The sequence below is a fragment of the Colletotrichum costaricense genome (genome assembly GCF_030867565.1).
Source record: "Colletotrichum costaricense strain IMI 309622 chromosome Unknown Scaffold_11.1, whole genome shotgun sequence".
In the NCBI taxonomy this organism is placed as follows: Eukaryota; Fungi; Ascomycota; class Sordariomycetes; order Glomerellales; family Glomerellaceae; genus Colletotrichum; species Colletotrichum costaricense.
In genome coordinates, this window is record NW_026848240.1 from 643,062 (window position 1) to 660,206 (window position 17,145).

At 56.5% G+C, this 17,145-nt stretch overlaps 7 protein-coding genes across 7 annotated transcripts; 2 read left to right on the forward strand and 5 right to left on the reverse strand.

The window, feature by feature from the left end:
- Positions 1 to 920: 920 nt before the first annotated feature.
- CCOS01_10577 (uncharacterized protein) lies at positions 921 to 2,544 on the forward strand (the record flags this gene model as incomplete). The annotated part of the gene is made up of 2 exons (XM_060458732.1): positions 921 to 991; positions 1,095 to 2,544. 2 exons carry the CDS (start codon positions 921 to 923, stop codon positions 2,542 to 2,544), a joined length of 1,521 nt encoding a protein of 506 aa, XP_060310534.1.
- A 188-nt stretch (positions 2,545 to 2,732) lies between these two features.
- On the reverse strand, positions 2,733 to 4,663 carry CCOS01_10578 (major facilitator superfamily transporter; the record flags this gene model as incomplete). Its single annotated transcript, XM_060458733.1, has 2 exons — positions 2,733 to 3,959; positions 4,193 to 4,663. 2 exons carry the CDS (start codon positions 4,661 to 4,663, stop codon positions 2,733 to 2,735), a joined length of 1,698 nt encoding a protein of 565 aa, XP_060310535.1.
- A 2,466-nt stretch (positions 4,664 to 7,129) lies between these two features.
- CCOS01_10579 (ubiquinol-cytochrome C reductase hinge protein) lies at positions 7,130 to 8,038 on the reverse strand (the record flags this gene model as incomplete). The annotated part of the gene is made up of 4 exons (XM_060458734.1): positions 7,130 to 7,194; positions 7,306 to 7,422; positions 7,655 to 7,790; positions 7,949 to 8,038. The coding sequence occupies 4 exons, from the start codon at positions 8,036 to 8,038 to the stop codon at positions 7,130 to 7,132; spliced, it is 408 nt and encodes a 135-aa protein (XP_060310536.1).
- An 816-nt stretch (positions 8,039 to 8,854) lies between these two features.
- Positions 8,855 to 11,179, reverse strand: CCOS01_10580 (WW-domain ligand protein; the record flags this gene model as incomplete). The annotated part of the gene is made up of 5 exons (XM_060458735.1): positions 8,855 to 9,388; positions 9,454 to 9,723; positions 9,947 to 10,406; positions 10,548 to 10,639; positions 11,120 to 11,179. The coding sequence occupies 5 exons, from the start codon at positions 11,177 to 11,179 to the stop codon at positions 8,855 to 8,857; spliced, it is 1,416 nt and encodes a 471-aa protein (XP_060310537.1).
- A 2,352-nt stretch (positions 11,180 to 13,531) lies between these two features.
- Positions 13,532 to 14,026, reverse strand: CCOS01_10581 (uncharacterized protein; the record flags this gene model as incomplete). The annotated part of the gene is made up of 1 exon (XM_060458736.1): positions 13,532 to 14,026. A coding segment is annotated over one exon (495 nt), but the record flags the coding sequence as incomplete, so codon positions are not given.
- A 265-nt stretch (positions 14,027 to 14,291) lies between these two features.
- On the reverse strand, positions 14,292 to 14,546 carry CCOS01_10582 (uncharacterized protein; the record flags this gene model as incomplete). The annotated part of the gene is made up of 1 exon (XM_060458737.1): positions 14,292 to 14,546. One exon carries the CDS (start codon positions 14,544 to 14,546, stop codon positions 14,292 to 14,294), a length of 255 nt encoding a protein of 84 aa, XP_060310539.1.
- Positions 14,547 to 15,723: 1,177 nt separating this feature from the next.
- On the forward strand, positions 15,724 to 16,494 carry CCOS01_10583 (DlpA domain-containing protein; the record flags this gene model as incomplete). The annotated part of the gene is made up of 2 exons (XM_060458738.1): positions 15,724 to 16,137; positions 16,219 to 16,494. The coding sequence occupies 2 exons, from the start codon at positions 15,724 to 15,726 to the stop codon at positions 16,492 to 16,494; spliced, it is 690 nt and encodes a 229-aa protein (XP_060310540.1).
- Between the last annotated feature and the right edge of the window lie 651 nt (positions 16,495 to 17,145).

Here is a 17,145-nt window from a genome sequence, read left to right on the forward strand (position 1 = left end):
ATAACGTGCTCGACCCATGACGGATCTCGTCTCTTGGCCTTTTGAGGAAGTTTTCTTTGGATTACAAGGCATTCAAGGCGAAAGAGGGCAATATCGGCTCTTCCAAATAGCCAAAGATAATGCTCACTCATGTAACAAGTAAACTAGCTGTCGCCTCCAATTTCTGCATTATCACGAAATCCCGACCGGAATCTGGACAATCCCTTCGCATCCGTATTCGGTTTCCTCACCCATCATTCGGCTTGCTCGGCTCATTTTCGACGCGGCAAACACCACAAACCAATGAGAACCCGACCGCGGGATTGGCCCTTTGGGACCTGCATACCGGGATCTGACGGGGCTCGTCATTCGCTGATAGTCCAGATCTCTCAGTTCTTGGGGTGCGCTAATCAGGGTGGCACCATCAGGAAGTCGTTGTCCCGGCGCATGTTCACTGGGGTTTGTAGGTGTCGTTGACGTATTCAATATGAGCTGCGCCTCATTTCTCGGACGTTCATGGTGAACAATTTACGGTAAATAATTGAGACGAGAGACCGGGCCCCCGGAGGACCAGACGCTCCCGGGGACCCGCTGAGACGGCGGGCGGCCGTTGCCCTGTGGCACACACCACAAATTTCCCAAATAGGCAGTGACCTCTCTAAGGTACCTAACTAAGCTTCCCGTCCCGCCGGCGCCGCGCCCACCCCCCTTTGACCTTTGACTTTCCGTCTGAAATTTGTACAAGTCGAGACTCACCGCCAAACATCCCACCACCACCACCACCACCAATTCCCCCCTCAACGCTCGCTTCTTCTCCCTCTCTCTCTTCCTCGTCATTCGCTTACCCCGTGCGCCGCCGTCGAACACGGGGATCTCCTATATTTCCTCCATCTACTCGTATTTTGTAATCAATTGAGCAAGCTACCTCTACAGCAAACAACATGATCGCAGCGCCCTGGGATAAGGTCCCTCCCCGCGAACAGCTCTTCGTGCTGGTCACCGGCGCAAACAGGTGAATCACCACAGCCCGCCCCTCCAGCCTTTACCTTTCCTTTTTGATATCTACTTCGACTCTCCTCAGACATACAGTAAGCTGACAGGCATGGTCAAACCAGCGGGGTCGGCCTCGGCATCTGCGAACGCCTCATCGACGACTTCCTCGCGACCCGGCCCCTAACCTCCCACCTGATCCTCATCCCGACCACCCGCTCCGTCCGCAAGTCCCGCGAATCCGTCGAGTCCCTCCGCCAGCACCTCCGCCGCACGGCAACCACCTCCCCGGCCCTCCGCTCCCGCGCCGGCTCCTCCTACTACGACCCCGACGACACCCTCGCCCGCGTCCACCTGCTCTCCACCCAGCTCGACCTCTGCGACCTCCCCTCCGTCTACGCCTGCGCCACCAACCTCGTCGCCGGTACCCTCACCGACCCGACCGACCCCGTATCGCCCCCGCGCGCCTACAAGATCCCCCGCCTCGACTCCGTCATCTTCAACGCCGGCTTCGGCGGCTGGACAGGCCTCGACTGGGCCGGCCTCTTGACAGACACCTTCACAAAGGGCCTCCTCGCCGTCCTCACCTGGCCCTCCTTCAAGCTCGCACGCCCCGGCGCCGTCCTGAACCAGCGACCCGTCCGCTCCGACCTGGTACCCACAGACTCCCCCGATAACCCTCTCTCCCTAGCCTCCGCTTACGATACCAAGCCCTCCTCCCCCGTCCTCGGTGAAGTCTTTTGCGCAAACGTCTTTGGCCACTACGTCTTTGCCCATGAGCTGCTACCTCTCTTGAGCAGAGCCACACCCGAAGAAACACCAGGCCGCGTCGTCTGGACGAGCAGCATCGAGCCTCAGGCGCGCCACCTCCGCCTCGACGACTTCCAGGGCGTCGAGACGGAAGGGCCCTACGAGTCCTCCAAGCGCCTGACGGACGTGCTCTCTCTGTCGTCCCACTTACCCGCCACGCAGCGCATAGCAAAATCCTACTTCACACCCGAAGACACCCAAATCGCACAGCGCCTACCAGTTCGTCCTTCCTTTTATCTCACGCACCCGGGCGTAGTCGCCTCCAACCTGTTCCCCGTACCCTTCCCCTTTATCCTCTTTTGGGCTTACAAGTTTGCGCTCTACCTCGCCCGCTGGTTGGGCTCGCCCTGGCACCCCGTGACGGGGTACAACGGCGCCGTGGCGCCCGTCTGGATCGCGCTGCAGGACGACGAGACGCTCGAGGAGCTGGAAGCGAAGAAAATAAAGTGGGGGTCCGCCGCGTCGTTTTCGGGACGGCAGGACGTGAAGAAAACAGAGGTGGAGGGGTGGGGATGGGAGGGCGCCGTCGAGGACCGTGAGTCGCTTGCGAGAGACCCCGCGACGGGCGTGCTGCGGAAGGCTGTCGGGCGGAATCCGGGCGCGAGGGACTTGACCAAGGAGCAGCTTGTCGATTTCGAGGCGTTGGGGGTGGATGTCTGGACCGAGATGGAGAGGTTGCGGCACGAGTGGGAGGAGTTTCTCGATATTCGCGGGGAGGGCGTCAACGGTCACAGTCGCACCAACGGCAATGGCAAGTCTGGATGACTTGGAAATCCGTCTCGGAACACGAGTTATGAGATGGGAAAGACGTAAGACGGTTTGTTTTGAGAAAAAACATATATGGGGGTATCCAAAATTAACTATATAGCACAAAAGACTAATGCCTAATTACCAACACGACAACAAGTCACTCTAGCACTACGTATGGCATCCATACCGCGACCAGAGTTCACCTACGGATTCGTCGTCTGTCGCGTGCTCTGCTCATCCGACCTCACACGCCGGAGACTGACCCTATCGCTCCGCCCAAACAAGCCCAGACACAACGGCAGCGGCACAATGGCGAGTGCGACAACGGCCTGGAAGACGAGCGCATTCTTCATATTCTTGGGCGGGTTCGCTCCGGCGCCCGCCTGCAGCGCGTCGGAAATAATGATGAAGACGGCGCCGAGGAGTTGTCCTCCCGCCCAGGCGATCGTGCTCGTGACCTCTGGGCTCACCGGGTGACTCAGCTCAATGAGCAGCTCCAGCGCGACGGGAACCAAGGAGAAGGACGCCGCGCCCAGGACGGCGAGGACGACGTAGGGACCGGCGATGTTGCGCGTCTCGGGCATCCAGATGAAGATTAGGTAGCACAGCCCGATGACGGGGACGGCTACCTTGATGGCGGGGATGAATTTCTTGGTGCGGTCCAGGATCGGGGACGTGATTGCGGACGCGACGAGGCCTACCACGATCAAGAGGGCGCCCGCGATACCTGCTTCTTCGTCTGTGAAGCCGTAGGGCCCCATCATCTGGTTCAAGAGGGAGGAGATGGAGTTGAAGAAGCCGACGTAGAAGGCGTAGGGGATGAGGATGAGCCAGAGCTCGAGGGAGCGGGAGACAATGCTGAGAGAATCCCGGATGCCGAGCTTGAGGGTGCGCGAGGAGGGCGCGACGGGGGTGGGCGGTGCCGCGGGGATGAAGAAGGCCGGCAAGGAGGCGACGGTGGAGATGATGGCGACGTAGAGGACGCCGGGGGACATGTCCTGCGGGTCGGCGACCCAGAAGGGCACGATGAGCTGGCCGAGGGCTGCGCCGAGCGGGTTGGCGAGGGACGTGAGGGCCGTTGCGGCGACGCGGCCGCGGTTGGTGAACCAGAGGTCCGAGTAGCGGGTGGGCGCGGCGAGGACAAAGGGCTGGGCGAGGCCGGTGAGGATCTGGCCGAACATGACGACGCCGTAGTTTCCGCCCGTCGGGGAGCGGGAGTGGCTGCCGGCGAAGCGGATCCAGTTGCCGACGAGGATGAGGGCGGCGGCGGTGATGAAGGAGGGTTTGGGGCCCATGTGGAGGATGCGGATGGTCAGCGGGAAGATTGCGACAAAGGCGAAGAGGAAGGCTGTGGAGAGCCAGTTGATTGCGGATTCGGAGACGCGGTAGTAGGTTGCTGCGTTGGAGGCCACGGGGGCGAAGGTGAGCCACTGTGGGTGGTTTGGTGTTAGTATCTTTGGTCTAACCGTGATATTGAGGTGTTGGTGTTTTGGTGGTTAATGTAGGAAAGGTAGCAGGAAGTGATTAGTCGTCAGCCTTGTTGACGATGTGCTGTGCGATCGATGGTGGCTTGTCTGATGCAGGTACCCGTATACCCTTTTGCGATTCGTTTATAGTTGGCCCAGAAATTGACAAAAGGTTGGAAGAATATATTTCTACTTACATCCCACGAGACAATGATGTTAAGCAACGTCAACTGCGCGAGACCGAACCAGCGGCGCTTATACGTGCGATACTCGACGGCCGTTCCCTCGAGGACGCTATTATTGTCGCCGTCGATAATACCACCACCAGCGACACCACCCGCCCCCGTGATGTCGTTGTCGCGAGACCGGGAATCCACATCGCGGAGGTGATACTCCTCGTCGCCGAGCTTGCCAAAGCCGGAGCCGGGGTGGGCGTGGTTCGGCATTGCCGTCGGGGCGGCGGCGGTGTCGACGGGGGATTCGAGAGCGGCGTCGACGGTAGCGGGGGTAGGGTTCGCGGCCGTCTTTTCGTTCTCGTTTACGCCGGTGTGAGGTGAGGTTGCAGTAGTGGTGGTGGTGGTAATGTTGTTCGTGGTGTCGTTGGTGGGAGGAGTGGAGTTGTCGACCGAGGGGTCGTTCTCCTTCTTCTGACGGCGGGAGAAGTGCATTTTGTGTGTATATGTGTGCCGGGTCCCAGGTGTCTTTTAGTGGGCGCGAGCGCCAAACGGGCCAGAACTTTTTGCGCGCTAGGGAGCCCGATCTTTGGTTGTAGGGGGGCCGTCGGGTGTCGCAAGTTTTCCTGAGACAGCGGGCGAGTGGGCGCAGCCACGGAGCGCTGGGTTCGCCCGGGGCAGGTTGTGGACGGTGGATTAGCGGGCAGGCGGGCGGGAGATTGGCCTAGGCGTGTCTTGGCAGGGAGTCCTTGACTTTCGAGTCGTTCCACGCTTTTATCCTGCGGGATTGTGGACTTGTACGCAGTAAAGCCTGTGATTGTCGGTCGTCCGTCTCGAGTTCCTCCTATTTCCTCCAAGGCTCTCCAGCACTGCGTGGAGATGGGACGGAGAGCAATGCGCTGGGTTGGGGAGGAGAGAAGAGGGTAACTGGGTAAGCCCGCCCGTAAATCACAAAAAGTTGTGCCAAGAGCCCAAGAGGAGGGAAGGATGGGAGGGAATGAACAGGGCCGGGGAAAAGAAATAATAAGCTGAAGAAGAGAAAGCGGAAAGGTCGACTTAAGAAGAAACCTGCCTGCCCCGAACGGAATATTGGCAGAATCGACAAGACGCGGGACGTGGGAACAGGAACAGGAACAGGGGGCCACAGATGCAGTGCAACTGATGCGGCCGATACCCAGAGAAGGTAAGGTAAGAAGGCAAGGCATTCGATCAATCAATTCCCCCCAAAAAAAGTACAGAAGATCCCTCGAGTCCAACGGCCCAACTTCCCCGGTCTGGACTGGTGTGTACCCTGTGCTTTTTTGCTCGTGCCGTAGGCCGTGTATGTTGGTCCAGAACGATTCTTCACTTTCCTGATCCTCTCAAGTTTGCATTACACTGGGGGGGAAATGGCGCTCAAACTCTCCACCTCGCGTGCTTTCCACGAAGCATTGGCGTACGACTATTCATTATCCCACTTGACCAAGATTCCCGTATGGACTGGGGTAGGCACACCAAGCGTCGCGAACTGAGTAAAAGGCAGAAAGAAGCAGAAAGAGGGGAACGAAGCTACCTAAGCTAAGCTCAGATCCAAATGAACCACTCACTGTACCCAGAAAGCTTGACTGCAGCATCGTAGCATTCGACAATGGGCTCACATGCCCACCCACCTAGCCGAGGACCAAGAGATATGCATGCAGTACCTAATGAACTTCGTACCTAATAACCCATCATCTCACATATCCCAGAATGCAACCAACAGAATCGGGGTTGCTCTCAAAGTTCCTCGAATCCGTACTGGTACGGCGCAGCAACCGACGGGCGACCCTTCCCCGTCCCCCTCGGCCCTCCCCCATTGGCCCGCCTCCCCGGCCGAATGCCTCTCTTTAGGCCACCTCCTCCGGGTCCCTTCCTCCGCTCCACAGGGTAACATGTACTCGGAAGGGGGGCCTATCCCGAACCTACATGTCTGAGCAAAAAGTGTCTCTGGAGTCGAAAAAGGATGGCCAGTGTCAATTGGAGATACATCCTACCTGAGCAATGCCAAAAACCCTCCTTCTCAAAGTAGACGAACAAGAGTTAGATAGGCTTGAGAAAACATGGCTACGGTAGCATGTGTACACATCTTTCGACTACCCAATCGTCTCATCTACTTCGCCGCACACGAGCAGATTTACTGCGTTCCCAGTGTTCCCATGCCCGTCCTCCGTCGTCGCGCCATAAGCTCGCCTCACCTCGCCTGCCCTCTCGCCTAGTAAGGTATGCTGCTCTATCCGAGATGAGCTGATCAACTTTACCTTCTTCCGTCAAGTTTTTCATAAACACGTAGCAAAAATCATTTAATATCCATCCCCGAAGCCCCTACTTCTTTCTCTCTCTCTACTAGATTTCTGAGCTGTAGTCCATAACTTGTACACAAACAGAACTGTGCCATGGCTACTGCTTGACGGCTCCCGATTCGGTCTCGAGGATGGAGACCTCTCTTAGTTCAAGAGCCCCAACTATCGTTCGTCAAGATCAGAAATAGCGCCATTGACAACCAGCCGCGTTAGTTCAACACTCATCATAATTCCGATCCGCATGCAGGTAAAAGTCATGGTGAAATCTATTGCGCGATATGCCTATGGTACAAAAGACAAGATCTTTCGGCGCCGCAAGCCGGACAGCGCCCACTACTGAGCAACCCGGCTTGACGAGCACCACTGGGGTGAGGGGTGGAGGTACAAGGGGTAGGTGGGAGGTCCCAAAGGAAACTCTAGGGCCGGTTTGCTAGACAGTTCCGTTCTCGTCTTCATCTCGTCTCGGCAACGACATTTCTCTCTCTCTCGCGCGCGCGCGAAGCCCACTCTCGTAGAAATAGAACACCAGTCGTCCAATGCCGCTAATGCGAATAATGGGCTCGGTCTCGAAAAAAGAAGATGAACCGCCGATGCCGTTCCGTCGTTCGTCGTCTGCGATGTCAAGACTGGGGAAATGTTGCATTTACTTGAGCTTAGCCCAGAGCTTGGGGGCAGCGCACTGGGTGGCGCAGTGAGCAAGGTGGAAGACTACACCAGAATGTCAGCTTTCGTCGGCCCTGTAGTGAGCTTCTTTGACCGTCTGCCATTTGCCCATCATATACATATGACGGACAGATGTAGAACTTGGTGACAACTTACACTCCTCAACGCAGTCCTCCTTGGCACCCTCCTCGCTGTCGGCAGCCGCCGTGACGCGCTCAACGCACTCGTCGTAGTGGTGCTTGGCCGGTGCGCAAGCCTTGGACTCCTCGCAGTCTGTCACCCAAAATCGTCAGCAACTCGTTCTGTAGAACTTCGAAATTTCGGACAATCGCGTTTAGCGGGTCGATAACGTTGGGAAGCAGGCGTTCGGGTGTCGATGGGAGAGCTCGCGAAATTGCTCATGTGCGTGTCATCGACTGTTTCCCGCCCAGCAAACCGAATGTCGCGTATCGCCATCGAATCTTGTGTCGGGGGTTCCGGGAGTAGTAAAAAAACAAGAACGAACCTTTCTCGAGCTGCTCCTTGGGGTCGACGGTCTCCTCCTCATCCTCCTCTTCCTCTTCTTCCTCCTCCTCTTCCTCTGCCTCCTCCTCCTCGGCCTCGGGCTCCTCCTTGGACTCCTCCTCAGCGGTCTCCTCCTCCTGAAGAAAGAAACATTAGTCAACGGTTCTTGTTTGTCGAAAAAAACTGCAGAGCGAATGCGAAACGAGGACAGCGACGAAGGCGGGAACGTGATCATCGCCCAACCTCAGGCCATGCCCTGCAACAAATTGCGCGCAAAAAAAATAGCTTCGCTCACCTTCTCCTCGGCGGCAGGGGCCTCGGCCTCGACGGTGGCCCAAGGCATGGCGGCCTCAGCGAGGTCCGTGATGGTATCCCAGAAACCCATTGTGGCGGAGGTGCGTGAATTGGCTTGACGTGATGTCGTGGATAGTGGTTGATTGGGGGTGGGAAGTCGGGAGCTTTCGGCAGAGACGTCGAAGGAACGAAAACTGGGTGTTCTGAATTCGGTCGTAAGTTATTCCCAATTGGCCCGTTTTGATTGGCTGCGGTGGAAAGGCTGGGTGACTAAGCGTCATCGACCGCGGGAAACCGCCAACGTGACCGTGGGCCGGAGTGCCAAGGATCTGCCGTTCCGGTGCTACTACCTCGAGCCCGGTTACCTCTATACCGGTACTTACCACTTACCTGAGTACCTCACCTTACCTAGGTACCTTGCCTCACTTCACACCTTTGAGACCGGCCGAAAGCTCCCAAGCCACCATCTCGTCACAATCACATGGAAAAGTGGAAAAGCAAAGGGAAAAAGATCAGGCAAGAGAAAGTTACGGGGGAAGAAAAGTTCCTCGCATGGTTGCGTCAAGCTTCCCAGCGTTAAATTCAACCATCATGCTTACTGAGATGGCTGCCACTCATCACACAAGGTCTTGTCCATCTATACCTTGCGAGATGGTTCGCGCACACTGTGATTGCCTCCATCTCTTGTGCCTGGGGGCATGCATCCCAATCCTCGTGTTCTCGCCCTCGTTCTCCTCATCAAGACGTGCTCATCATTTCTCTACACTTCAAGTTCGTTAAGAAACGCAGGATCCGCCCGCCGCTAGTGTAGATGCTATAAAAAGTTACAGGTGTAGGGAGTGAAATGCAGGGAGGTATCGATGCAAAAAAGCGTTAGTCATGAGCCCGTGATGAATCAAAACCCCCGCTATGCTCTGTCAGACTCTTCGCGAACATGGTCCTCGAGTCGCATGCTGAGCGTCTGTGCTTGCGCCTCATCATAATCCGGTGGGGGTTCGTCCGGACGCCGGTTCGCATTCTGACCCCCCGAACTCGCCGGCCGACCGGCTGCTTCTTCCTGCTGCTGCTGTTGCTGCTGTTGCGGCGCCAGGCTGCTCGGAGCTGCTCCGCCGCCCTCGGTTGCTTCGTAGGCCGGCAGCGGCTCGTCCGGAATGTTGACCGTCTGTCCCGTTTCCTGCTGCAGACGCCTCACATGCTCAAGTCGTTCCTTGAGCTCCTCGAACCTTTGCCGGAACTCGCTGTGACCGCCCTCCTTGAAGCTCATCTTCACCTCGACCCGTGGTATGTCGGCAGGCACGCCGCCTCCAGAGACGGGCACGACGGTGGCGGACCAGAACCAGGCGCCAAAGAACGGCGAGCCAACGTAGGAATCGGCGCAGTTCAAGATTGGCGCATGGAACGACTTGAACTCGGCGGTGGGTTTTGCAGGAATGTAAATGACCTGGAGCAGGGTGATCAGCTTCGCCCTCCGGCGCCATGTCTTGGGATAAGTCATGTAGTGCATACCCGTTGTGTTGTGATGTATGCCGTGCCATTGTCGCTCTTGCGCGCAAAGGGCGTCCTTCCTTGCTGTAAGGCCTTGGGTACCGACAGCTCGAGGCTTACTTTGGCATTGGATCTGTGTCTGATGTGTTCGTGAGGAAGAGGGTTGATGTCACCCGTCTGGGTGATCATGACCCAACTATCACCATGGTCAGAATCTAGGCGGGCCTGGGCAAGCTGTCGTTCTCTCTGGACGGTGCGGGCAATGGTAAGGGCATGCTGCTCTTGCAGATACTGATCCGTCATGGTGGACGGCAAGTGTGGGGGTGGTATATAACCGAGAGGAGTGTGAGAGAGAGGAGGTTGATTTGATGGTCGAGGTTGGCAGCGGGGTTACCACGGACGCTGGCCGGGATGACTCCGTGGTGCTGGGGCTCGGGGCGGCGTGGGATGACGGGAAGATGAAGGGGAAACAGAGGCAGAGCATAAGAGGGAAAGGGAACATGGAGGGACGTACTTTATTGACATTTTGAACGAAACGGCGAGCAGCTGCAGCGCAGAGCTTCCTAGTTCGTCTCAGCGAGTTGAGGGTTGCGTGGGAGTGGGCGTGGTCGGTAGCGGCAGGGCTTGCAGAGAAGCTTCGGAGATCTGGATTGTGGTGGGGTGGATCCTGGTACAGGCACAGGCACAGGGGAGGTACTTTGTGGGAAGGGGAAAAGGGCGTCGCGTTCTGGGCAGCGGCGAGGGCGGCGTCGGCATCGGCGTCGGCTGGTGTTGAGAAATGGTGAGGTGAGGTAGGTAAGGTGAGGAGGTGAGGTGCTGCTGTTGGGTTGCTGGTGCTGTTGCTGGCGGCTGCGGCTGCTGTTTGATACACCTCAGAGTCGAAGCGGCGGCCGGCAGAGAGGATGGCGAAGAGCGAGTGAGTAGGTGCCCAGTGGAAGAGGCGCACCGGAGGGGTGGGCAAGGAAGCAGAGAGGCTGATAGCGTTAGTTAGGTATTAGCTGGGCGGATAAGAAGGGTAAGGCAAGGCACAGGGCAAGGTCAGGTTTGGTAAGGTATACGCAGTATGGGAGAGTGGACAGGGTATTCTCGGAAAGGGTGGAGGAAAATTAAGGTACCCTACCTTGTTGCTACTTGCTACCTTGGAGCCTAGAGCGAGGCAAGGCGCGGCAAGGCCAGGCAAATAGATGTCGTAGTCGTAGTCTGTACTCTGTAGTAGAGGGCAAGGAGGGCAGACGGCTCAAGGGAAGGGAGCGGGCCAGACAAGATGACACAGCTCGACCAAATCAGAGAGAGAGGAGAAGGCCAAGTTGCGGCAACTACTCTGGCTAGCCCGACGACGGTGGCTGGGGAAGTTCGGATGCGTAGGTAGTCGAGGTGGGGGAGGGGTTCTGTGACAAGACAAGCAATGGTGTGATGAGACGGTATGGGATGAGAATAGCTAAGGTATGAGAGGAGGAGGAAGAGGAGGAGGAGAAGGAGGATTCTCTCTCATCAACCTGAGGTGGGATGGGTGTGTAGTGAACGGAGTAAGGTAAGGTAGGTAGTCAGTCACGTAGGTAGTGTAATGCGGATAAGGTGGTTGATGAGACAAGGTGAGGTGAAGAAAGCCCAAGTACTTCCGTACCTCTCCCGGCTCTCCGTACCCAAAAGGTACTTTAGCCACTAAGGTAGCCGTCGCTATTCGTACGTGCTTCTTCTTGTTCTTCTTCTTCGGCTTGGGGGGAGCGGGGGACCCAATGAGAGACATCGGCGCGCCGCGCAACTGGATGAATTTGTGTCCACATAGGTGAGAGTGCCAATAGGCCCAATACTCAAGTGTGTGTGTGTGAGTGTGTGTGAGTGAGAGTGTGCGAGTATCGATTGGATCCAGGCCCCCCCTCCAGGTGTCTCCAAAAAGTCTCCAACTGACCTTAGGCCGTTAAGTTGCGTCCTGCGTCTTTGCGGGTTCCCTGAACTCTTCTCTCTGTGTCCCCAACTCCCTTTCTGCCGCTAGTTCACGCAAGTCGTCCAACGTCTGTCGATTCGCCGTGTCTTGTTTGATCTGCTGCTCACTACTCGCTGCTGTTGGGTTCCATTTGTTTGCTTCTGACATCCACGCAGGAGAGAACTATGGCTACCTTGCCTTGGCGTGCCAGGTACACAGTGCACAGCTTGCTTCTTTCTTTCCTGCTTGCCTGCTTCCGCTCATCACTGCTCCTGCGTGAAGAACGATGGAGTCTCGACTGGAGTATCCGTACTCGTATGAATCGTTCTTCCTGCCCTTGATTCTCCTCCTTCTCCTCCTCTTCCTCCTTCGGTCTAGGTAAAGTACTCATCCACCAGTCGTCGGGAGGTTTGTACATACGCTGCAGGTGTGGATGAGATGCCAGCGACATGGGCCCTCTGGGTCAGAACTGCTGCAGCCCAGAACAAGACTCTGGACGAATGAGCTCAGCGCTTGGCCAGGGTTGGCTGGGTCGGTCCTTTACGACCACACTGCAGGCATGGATAATGGGGGGGGGAACTCTGTGCGCCGCGCAGTAGCAGGCGCATTGGATCACGCAGACTCGCAGTAGCAGCAGGCCTGGGACCCGTCTGCTCAATGCAAATTTGTGAGATTGCGGAGCTTGAAGCGACGTCGTCCTGCAGTTGGCCCAATCGACTGACCCTGGGGTCTGTACTTGATCTGATCCGTCCGAGGTTTACCTGCCAGCCGGCGCAAAAGTGGGAATGGTGTCCAAGTTGCCCCCTACCTCTGCCTAGGGAGCCATGTTGTGGTAAGTCTTGACTAAGGACCGACCGACGGGCGACACCCAAGGACAAGGTCGACGGTCGACCGAGATACCAAGCGGCTGCGGCTTCTGGCATCTGCTGCTGGCATTCCCGTCTGCCCTGCGTTGCGCCGCCGGGCTGCTACCGGTAGTACCTAGTGTAGGCGCGAATAGAGTAACAAGTAGCAGTCATTGACCTTGGAGATCTCTCTCCAAGAGGGACGGATGACCAGGTCTGGGACCAGATTGCTAGGAAGAGTGCAGGCCAGGGATCTCGGGATGGACGCGCCGATCCTTTTGCACCCAACTCGAGCCAGGAACCCTCGTCTTGAAACAAAGCCTCTATGAAGCTCTCCCGTCTAGATTGGCTCGGTGAGCGACTTTCACCTTGTGACAGCAACGACAATCCCTCGAGCCATGATGCCAAGGTCACCGTCTCCAGCTCGACTGCTCGGGTTTCCCAGAAAGGCAGTGAACCATGATTATGAATCCAAGCAGGGCACGCCCGTGTCTTGGTGCCTGAAGATGACTCCGACGAGTCCGAGAACGACCTCATTCGTACCTAATCGCCCTGTCTGCCTATACGACTTTGGTTGTGGTCGTGGTTGTGGCATGCCTAGCTCTAGACTGTCGGTATCAGTCATGAGGGACATTGTGAACCCTGAATTCTTCCACCGCGGACACCCCAAGGCCCAAGCCGACGCAACGCGCGGCGCGGCATATGTCTCACGCAAAGACCAGACGAACAGATGTCAGTTGTTTTGCATGTTTTAGAAAAAGAAAAGAAGGTGTCTCCCCCCGAGTCAAGCGGAATGACTCGAAATGGCTGCTAGCTATCAGCTCGTGCCGCAGACATACGCAGTTGAAGCAGAGAAACGGGGATGGTTAGAATGGGGAGCTTGAATTGAGACCTTGGGACTCGGGAGGGAGACTTTGTGGAAACCATCCAGTGTTGTCCCGTTCCCGTTCCCCGTCAAGACCAGTACCATCCATGATCTTCAGCGGCCCGGGACTTGCCATGCCATCGGGGCCGTCGAGCATGCGGTCGTTGGGCTTTGTCCACCTACGTCCCACAGCGCAGCCAACCTAATGCCAGAGGGAGACCCAGCCAGGAACAACTTTGCAAAAGCAGCGCCAGTGGCGGGCTTACATTCATCGTCAAAGACGGAGTACTCTGGCAGCGAGTGCAGCGTGGTCGGCCACATGCCTGCGCGGTACCCAGAAGATACTCAGTACCCCTGATCATTGTCCTGCTTGGAACCCGGTAATAAACGGAGATCTCTGGCGGGGTTTCTGGAGGAGGAGGAGAAAAAGACCAGGGGTCAGGCGGCGTGGTGGCCGTGGAAAACTCATGTGCTTGACAAACAGAAGCCGGACGGATAGCGAGGTGGACAGACCCCAGGCGCGTTGGTGATAGATGGCCAGTGACGAGCGCTCCGTGTCATGTCGTTGGAGTCGTCGCCATCTCGGTATCTCCCTCTTGGGCCGGCGATTGGCCCCGGTGAGTGAGGGGTATAGCTACTATAGCCCAGATTTGGGGCCAATGTTGCATTGCCAATGATTCGAGAGGTTGTTGAAGGCGACGCAAAGTATACGGGGCATACGGACAGAGGCCAGCGTTTAGCACACAGGCATTGTTGTTTGGTGGAAAAGTAGACGGGTCGAACAGAGTCACATACCACGTCAATACTCCAATACTTGATGCTCCTCCTCTTTATAAGGTAGACTCCATGCTTTCCCTCGTTACCTAAGGTAAGGTACGATGGCTCGGAACCTTCCAGGTAACGTTTGTCGCCACGTGAAGTCGTGATAAGGTAGGTACAGGAAGCATCGTCGTTCTTGCTCTCTCGGTGTGAGATGAGGTACCTAAAGTACTTAAAGTAGCGACGTTGACCATTGGTCGGGAGTGCGAGGCGCTGCTTCCCAATTGGAGCTTGAGATTCCGTCGTCTTGTCGCACTCGCTGGCTCCTTCCGAGTCTAGATCCCTTCCTACCTTACCTTACAAGTTACCATTGACTATTGCCCCGAACCTCACCTTGCTTACACCGGACTTACCTCAATTACTAACAAGATACTCGAATACTTCTCCGCACGCATAATCTTCCTACCTACCTGAGGTACCTGCTTGACCTTACTCGTGGCTGGGCAACACGGCGACATGGCGACACCAGACAGGCACCGTATTCCTCCCGACGCAACGGACATCCTTCTCTCCTTTCGGCCGCAGAGAAGCACGTCGTCCACGTCTGCATCCACCATAATTCAAAAGTCTGACCGCTTGTCCGCATCCTCTGCCCTCTTTCAGGAACATGCGAACTCCGAGGAGGCCAGGGCCGCATCTCGGACACTTGGAACCGACCCATCTCGAAGCCTACCTTAACAAACTTCCCTGTCCGCCAATGTCCCCAAGCTCCGGACGACAAAAGTCGCGCGGCACAGCCAAAGAGCTGCATGAGAAGCGAGCCCACGCCGCAAACACAATCCCATTGTCAACAGCACTTTGACGAATAATCACGCTACGACTACATACGTATCCGTACCTACGCCTTCTATCGTCTTTCCCCGCCGGCCCATGTCTCATCATGTGACTGATCGACCCATTCGCCTACCGTGTATATGTCGCCGATCGACAGGATGGTCTCTGTCTTACAACTGCTCCTCCTGTCTCACCACCAGCGATAGATACGACCGCCGTCTGCGCACACTGGCGACGAGACTGGTTCGGCGTGTGAGCGAGAGGCGGAGATATAGCCGGCCAATGGCAACAGTTAGCCAATGATTCCGACGATTCTAGGTCCCTTCATTCTCCGGCAGGCATTACTTGCGACTGCTGCACCTCAACTCCACCAGTCTCACTATCGGATTCCTGCCCACACCCATATAGGCTCTTAATCCGCCCGTGTTCCCTGGACCCGGTAGATGGGCTGTTCAACCAGGCCGGTATCGCGCTTTTCGCAATAATCTGGGCCCGCGGTCTGTTTCCGCCTTCTCGTTCTTGTGAGCAACAAATTACAACGCTGCTGCATCAACAGACGTCTCTGCGGAAAATGCAATCTTGGAAACGTCTAGAAGGCCACACAGCGTTTGACTCTGCGCAACTGCCAAGGTGGCACCGCAGCCGTTCCAGCCTACACAGTAGTGTACACTACATACCGAGAGTGCCTTACCGCACCGGGTACGGATGCTGCGCGCAGATGCTCCATGAGGTCCCCCACCAAGCACAAGCCTCCAACGTGCATTCCTGCAAAGCCCACCCTCCTCCATCTGGGACGGCATGTGATTGGAGGGGCTGTCCCACGGCGGCTCCCGAGCATCCAACTTCACCCGGGCCCTAGCTGCGTCGAATGTTTGACCTCTAGTAACCAAGATGGTGCGAGCTACTGTCTGATACATCCGTACAAAATATCTTTGGCTTCAACATCATCACTTACAACCGAGGTTCCGTGATTGCTACAAAAACATCGCCCCCTAACTTGTCTCTGTACAAGGAACCAAAATCTCACAACTCATTCCACTGTCGATTAGTCGCTTAACGCTACCATGACCAGCACGCACGACGAACGAATTGCAGCTCTTCAAACTTTCACCGCTTGTGACATTTCAGATGCACTCCTGAAGCTCAAAGTACCCGGGGCTGGCTTCCTGCCTGATCTGCAACTGCTGGGCCAACCGAACCCCGCAGATGCTCCCATCACCATAGCACCAGCATCCACGATACTCTTCGCTCGGAAGGGCGAAACGTTGGACTCGCCCGCCGCAAATATTCCCAAAAACACACACTGGGCTGATATCACCCAGCCTGGTACCATCGTGATCATCAGACAGCCCGACGGGCAGAAGAATGCCGTCTGCGGAGGAATCATGGCTGTGAGGATGAAGGTTCGGCAAGCGAAGGCGATCGTAGTAGTAGGTCGCGCCAGGGATCTGGACGAACTAACCAGTACGGGTCTACCGGTGAGTCGAATAAACCACCCGGGTCCTTTAGAATCTTCTCCAAGTCCCCTAATCATCTCACCGGTCGCTGAACCTTCTTAGGTCTGGTCAAGGGGACTCTCCACGGTTGGCGCAGGGGCAGAGAGTACCCCTTGGGCAGTCGAAGTACCAATCAATGTCGATGGCACGGTTGTCAACCCTGGCGATCTCGTTTTCGCTGATCCGGTGAATGGGGTTGTCGTCATCCCCAAGGATCAAGTCGACAAGGTCCTGGAGCTCCTCCCCAAGCTCACAGCTGCCGACGACAAGGTCAAGGCGGACGTGCTGAATGGTACATCCGTTTTTGATGCCTTTAAGGCGCACCGGAGCAATCTCTAAATACAGTTGGAAGGTTATGACCATACCTTGCCGGGAACTTTCGGGCTCGACTGGATGATGAGATTCTGCGGGTTGCAAATCATTTGCTGCGTCGGCAGAGGTGCCTCGCTCACATGAAGACACCCAGTCCTACATCGTGACTTTACGGCAAACGCTTGGGTCCTCTCACTGTGGGGTGGTACTCATTCGTGGGACAATGTCGTTATCCTAGGACGTGGATTAGGGGGAATGGAGGCGTCCATTGGGGCGGGAGCTACCTATGCAATGCATAACCCATCTTCTCGTCACAAATCCCTTGCGACTCCAACGCACTGATACTGACGACCGCAAGGGTCCTTCAAGCGAGCCACCACCACCATCACTGTCAGAACTAATCCGTAACTTCTTCCTATAGGACTCGACCCTTGGCGCCCCTTTACGAATCATGAACCGACACCGCACTCTGCTCTACCGACCAGCGGCCCGCGGGAAAGGAAAAAGGGCTGGCTGTCGGGCAATTTGTGCAAATGTGTTGACCCCCGTCATCTCCGAGTCTTCCAAGAAACTCGTCTGCCATTCTGAGGCACGACGACTTTGTCTGACATCCGTGCCCTCGGCTCAGGCTGACCGCCCCCGGCCTCTATCGTTTCCCCCTCCTCTTCTCTCTTGCCT